This window comes from Ascochyta rabiei, chromosome 18, assembly GCF_004011695.2.
Source record: "Ascochyta rabiei chromosome 18, complete sequence".
In the NCBI taxonomy this organism is placed as follows: domain Eukaryota; kingdom Fungi; phylum Ascomycota; class Dothideomycetes; order Pleosporales; family Didymellaceae; genus Ascochyta; species Ascochyta rabiei.
This window is the reverse complement of record NC_082422.1, coordinates 143,539-149,538: the sequence shown is the minus strand read 5'-3', so window position 1 is coordinate 149,538 and position 6,000 is coordinate 143,539. Positions and strand designations below refer to the sequence as shown.

The 6,000-nt window shown below is 50.8% G+C and overlaps 2 protein-coding genes across 3 annotated transcripts; both read left to right on the top strand.

The window, feature by feature from the left end:
* Positions 1-597: 597 nt before the first annotated feature.
* EKO05_0009896 (uncharacterized protein) lies at positions 598-2,553 on the top strand (the record flags this gene model as incomplete). 2 transcript variants are annotated; one of them, XM_038942964.2, is made up of 2 exons in its annotated part: positions 598-2,398; positions 2,449-2,553. In XM_038942964.2, the coding sequence occupies 2 exons, from the start codon at positions 598-600 to the stop codon at positions 2,496-2,498; spliced, it is 1,851 nt and encodes a 616-aa protein (XP_038794457.1). The 2 variants fall into 2 exon arrangements, with proteins under 2 accessions (XP_038794457.1, XP_059493621.1); XM_059637638.1 differs by having other exon boundaries at positions 598-2,553.
* A 1,429-nt stretch (positions 2,554-3,982) lies between these two features.
* Positions 3,983-5,895, top strand: EKO05_0009895 (peptide transporter ptr2; the record flags this gene model as incomplete). Its single annotated transcript, XM_038942847.1, has 2 exons — positions 3,983-4,014; positions 4,068-5,895. 2 exons carry the CDS (start codon positions 3,983-3,985, stop codon positions 5,893-5,895), a joined length of 1,860 nt encoding a protein of 619 aa, XP_038794456.1.
* Positions 5,896-6,000: the final 105 nt, after the last annotated feature.

The following is a 6,000-nucleotide window of genomic DNA, read 5'->3' as shown; positions in this document are numbered from 1 at the left end:
CTATGGTCACCTGCCTCCAAACCGTGTCAGTCACATGTCCAGGCCATTCACGCATCGACCTGGCGCGTTGGTCGTTGGTCGGCTAGCTCTTTCATCTTCAGCCGCTTCTTCGTCACCGCTCCGCTTCGCTGTTTGACATGAGCGTGAGAGGCAGTAGAACGTCGAGATTCACACGAATGAACAGTCGCTCTGTTTTTGCGAACAGTGAGACGTCACGATCCTGCGTCATCATCTTGTTTGTCCAAGTCGTGACCGGCATGAGTAAACGTGAACGATGACTGGGCCGTGGGTTCGCTGGTTTGCATCTTGCTTTTTCTCGTGGTACCAGACTTCACTTGCCCTCTCCTCACATAACCAAGCACCATGGACCGCGCACTCCAGCACAAAAGATCTTGCACCATGTAAACTCCGCCTCCACTCCGCCTTCCCCCTCACACCTTCTCGATAACACTGACTCTGACCATCCACTTCATTGCGCCACCAAGGCTCTGCAACATCCACCTTGCCCATCCACTTTGCCCATCCACTTTGCCCATCCACCTTGCCCATCCACCTTGCCCATTTACCTTGACCGGACACGTCGAGACTCACTCCACCATGTCGCACACCTTTGGCGAGCCGTACGCCATGGATAAAGAGCAGGCGAATGAGAGGAAGCGCAAGCGAATGCTATCCCGTTCTGACGAAGAGATACAGAACGACATGGACAACAAGAAAGTGCCCTACCGACGCGGTTGGCCAGACTTACAGTCGTTGCCCCTCAACAGCACCGACCTCCATATCGAAAATCTCTTTTCTCGTCCACAGCGGGACGACATTATGGCCAGAGCCCGAACCATCTTCGCTGTCCAGCGCCTTGTTACCGATTTCCAAGAGATCACCTTCAGACTTCCTGATAACGTTAATGCCGACGGCTCCACAGACCTTTCGGCATTCGTCACGTTCTTGTTCACAGCTGACATGGTAAAAGACGTTGATAAGGTCGATAGAGTCATTATTCAGATCCGCCAAAGTTTCATGCAGGTTCCTGCCTTTAACGACATCAGCATCGAATGTCTACACCTGGGTTGCCTTGTAGCTCCTCCGACATATGCTGTCTCGCCCAACGACGTCACTGTGCGATCGAAGAGTGAGGCCGTGGTCGACTTCGTGATGCAACAATTGAAGAAAGAGCGCTGCGTCTGGCTCTGCATAGAGGTTGTGCGTCGCGGTCTAGTCGAAGACACTGACCGGTGCCAGCCCACCATCTTGATCACTACCCCGACTGCCAACGAACTGCGTTGGTATACTACGGTCTTACCTGGTATCCGCAACTTTCTTGTCAAGAAGGCGCCTGCTTTCCAGATTGAGCTGCTCAGGGCCGATTCTCTCTTCAGAGCGCGCAAGCAGCACCCGCCCACGGACAAGGTCGACGGAACTTCCTATGAGAAAATTGTCACCATGGGTTCTTCAGTCGGTATCGAAGGCGATGAATTTTCTGGAGGCACACTCGGCGGGGTCGTGACACTGGAAGGTGGAGGCCAGCCCACGGTACGGTGCGGTATCACGAACTGGCATGTGGTTCGTGACAGTCGTCTTGACAAGCATAAGACTCTGTTCCAGAAGCCCCAGTACATGCTCAGCCCTTCGACACAAGATCACCAGGGTTATCTTGGTCATTTTCAGGCGCGAATGAAGAACTATGCGAAAAACAGTGAACAAGGCGATTGCAGTGCTCAAGCCTTGTGGAAGAACGCCAATACGCAACACAACAATATTGCAAAGATCGATCGCACGATTGGATTCGTTCACACGGCCTCCGGTTTCCGGTCCATGACGACTCCCAGATACGCCACAGACTCCATGACTGGAAGCAATGACAACGATAAGGTCAAGAACCAGCTGAGGTTTTCGCTCGACTGGGCACTGATCGCAGTCGCGAGTTCCACTGACCGAGTGTTACTGAATGTTCTTCCCGATAAGAATCTCCTCGTCAATTCCGATAACGAAGTGAATGGGTCTTTCATCTGCAACCAGTGGTCCACCTTCAACGTCAACAAGAATATGGTGAAGGTCGCCAAAGTTGGACGGACCTCTGGTTGGACTTTTGGGCACATCAACTCAGAGCTCATCCACATCAGCCCTGATAACCCAGAGTTCCAAGAGATGGCAAGCCTGTACGGTTCCACCGCTGGCGATCCATGTCACTGCTTCGGCGTCATCTCCGATCCCCGTACGACACTCTTCATGGAGCCTGGAGACTCAGGTAGTATATTGCTGCATCCCGACTCCGGAGCGTGGCTGGGCCTGCTTTTCGGTACTACCGGGAGTGGACACGGAATGTTCATCGCAATCGATCGGATCTTCCAAGATATCAAGGCTATCACTGGACAGGAAGTTACAGCTCCTTCTTTCACCAGTTCGTATGAGTTCGTTAAACGGCTTGCAGCTACGCTAACAGGTTTGCAGGACCGGAGAAAATTGGTCTCGCTCCATACCAGCTCGAGCCTACCGATTAGGCAAATGATATCGAAAGGCGGTCAGTGTGAAGTTCAAAGACACTTCTTACTTTAAGTTTTGGGCCGGTACAAGTGCCACACGCTCCTGTACCCCGCATTAAGGATTGCGCTTTGGTTGGTTTGTCTTGCTCGGAGATCAGGAGTACAAGTCTGGCATCACCTAATTGGTAGACGTACGATTGTTTACCTGTACTCTCGTTTCGTGCGTGAGCGGACATAGATGAATTCATCAGATGTAAGATGATAACTTGACAAGTACAAATGTCTCAACCAATTTGAAGCGGGATGTTAGGCAACAAATCCACTAAAATCCGCGCCAAATCAGGTATAGCGCTTCGTGTATACCCACAAGCAGCGCTACGTTGCTATTCGTTAAAGAAGCACAAGCGAAGCGCTAAAGCAGCCCCTGACGTCTGTGCTCGCTGAGATAACAGAACCAGAGCATTCATAGTAGGATCCGTGTAAACTTCAAAGTAGGATCCGTCTACATTCTCTATCTTAGACTCTTAGGCTGGCTATATCGAGGCCACTCGCGAATCGTGGAGAGCCAATTCCCAGCTTTGGAGTCATTTGCAGCGACATGTCTCAATTTAGGGTTGTCAAATTGGTATTTCTCTCACAATGGCACTCGCAGCGTGGAACAGCCAGGCGACCGCATCGTCTCACTAGCGCTCGATAACGCAAGTAATTCCTTACGCTCGTTCAATGGAAATCCTGCATCACGTTTATCTAACAAAGATGGCTAATTCAGGTTCAGAAGAGACGCCTAGACCGTTCACACATAATAGTGTACGAATGCACCTGCTCCGCACAAAGACACGATAATGTTGACCTAGGCAAGTTTATAAGCTTCCACAGTAACTATCTATAGATCGCGCGGCACGCGAATGAGTCCCCGCAGTGGATTGTCAGTGTATCTTGATCATGAAGCAGCCGCGATAAGGACGTTGAAGAACGCTGCAATGATTGGGCAGAAATACCGCACCACGGGACCTTGAATCCTTTATCTTCAGGTTCCCGTCAGCTCGTCACTTATTGGTCACAACGACAATCACAGTTAAGCCTGCCTCGCACAGTTCCAAGGATGCGAAGCATGATTCGTTCACCAATAAACGGAAGACCCAAGCCAGGTTGGCGTCGTGGCAGTCGCCTTCTACGACGAAATGAAAGCTTGACTTAACTACACAAGATCAGCGCTGGATCTGCCACATACGGCAGGTCGTTCATCTAACTTCATGATTAACCTACTGGGAACCTGGTCAGACGCGGGTTGGGTCGCAGAACAGGATTTTCTGGTACCACACAACTCTCGAAGCTAGCCAGATGCACCAACTGCTTACTCGGTCCGAGCAATAGCTCGTTTCCGTTGTTTCTCGAGATAGCGGTGCGGAGACAGACTCGAGTATATATGACTGGCTACCTCGTGCACCACAAAGACCCGGTCGTGATTCAGCACCCTTACCTCTCTTTCTCACTTCGAAGCTATGACGACCTTGGTCTTGTCGGAGGCAAATCAGTAGGTGTTGAGTTTTAGCTATAACACACAAGCCATGATGCTGACTGCAGTAGACTGCACCAACAGATTGATCAGCCCGGCTTGATCAACAAACAGACAGATTTAGCAGGCGGGCCCATCCTTGCTAAGCCAGAGGTCGTTGCAGCGGCAGAAAAGACCGTTCCTCCGCCACACAACAAAGAAATTCCCCTCAACTATGATGTTCAGGACTATTCGCACGACGAAGTACCTACGGCAGAAGAGAAGCGGACACTGAGAAGGATTGGCGACCCCTTACCCAAGGCGGCTTTCCTCGTAGCTATTGTGGAGCTTTGTGAGCGATTCACATACTACGGCGCTTCTGGCCTATTCCAGAATTACATTCAGAGGCCTTTGGATGGCAGTGAGGGACGCGGCGCCCTCGGTATGGGCCACCAAGGAGCTACCGGTCTCTCCACCTTCTTCCAGTTCTGGTGTTATGTAACACCTATCTTTGGCGCTATCATTGCGGATCAATACCTTGGACGATACAACACCATCCTTATCTTTTGCGGCGTCTACATCGTCGGCCTCATAATTCTCACCACTACATCGATTCCTGGGGCCCTTGCTAATGGATCTGGCATGGGTGGCTTCATCGCTTCTATCATCGTCATTGGACTGGGGACTGGAGGCATCAAATCGAACGTGGCACCACTCATTGCCGACCAGTACAAACGTCGGCAGATGGCCATTAGTACTGATCCGAAAACTGGCGAGCGCGTCATCATTGACCCCGCAATTACTATCCAGAGGATATACATGATCTTCTACTGGTGTATCAATATCGGTTGTCTCGCTCTTCTCCCTACGCCATACATGGAGCGTGACGTTGGATTCTGGTCGGCGTTCCTGCTCTGCACTTGTGTCTTCCTTCTGGGAACAGTGGTCCTTGTACTGGGAAAGAAAGTCTACGTTGTGCGTCCACCCCAAGGCTCGATCATCACCGACGCATTCCGTGTGATCTGGATAGGCATCAAGAACCGGAAACTTGATGCCGCCAAGCCGTCGTACCAGACTGAAACTGGCAAGGAGTCGGCTAAGCTCCACTGGGATGATCACTTTGTCGACGAAGTTAAGCGTTCTCTTATCGCTTGCCAGGTCTTCTGCTTCTACCCTATCTACTGGGTTGTCTATGGACAATTTTCCAACAACTTCATTAGCCAAGGTGCTCAAATGCGTCTCCATGGCATTCCAAACGACCTTATGCAGAACTTCGATCCTATCGCTATTATCGTATTCTTGCCTATTATTGATAGATGGCTATATCCGCTTCTCCGCAAGATGAAGATCCCCTTCCCGCCTATCAATCGCATTGTCGCAGGGTTTTGGATCGCCTCAACGGCCATGATCTACGCGGCTGTTATCCAGCACTTTATTTACAAAGCCGGTCCCTGCTATGACGCACCATTGTGTGACGCTGATCTGGACAGCAATGGCGTGCACCAAGGAAACAGCATCCATATTGCCTCGCAGACAGGCGCCTACATGCTCATTGGTCTGTCAGAAATCTTCGCTTCAGTCACCGGTCTGGAATACGCATACACCAAAGCACCTCCTAATATGAAGTCCTTTGTGCAGTCCATGTATCTTCTTACGAACGCCTTTGGATCTGCCATCTCAGAAGGTCTCAATCCTGTGTTAGTTGATCCGAAGATCCTGTGGATGTACACCAGTTTGGCTGTCTGCAGCTTCGTGGCTGGATGCGCGATTTGGATCCTTTTCCACCATCTGAACGATCAAGAGGAGGAACTGAACGCGCTTGACAAGAACATGGATGAGGATCCGGTGATGAGGAGAGGCAGTGTTGTCACTGGACGCACCGTTGAGACTCACAACGGTAGCGTTGCTGAGAAGGCATAGGGAGTGACTTGATCTGTGTTCAATTGTCATTGGCAATCCGATTAGATTTTTCGTCCAGTCAGGCTTGGCCAATACCCGTACTCACGCTGTTCAGCGTGATCACTT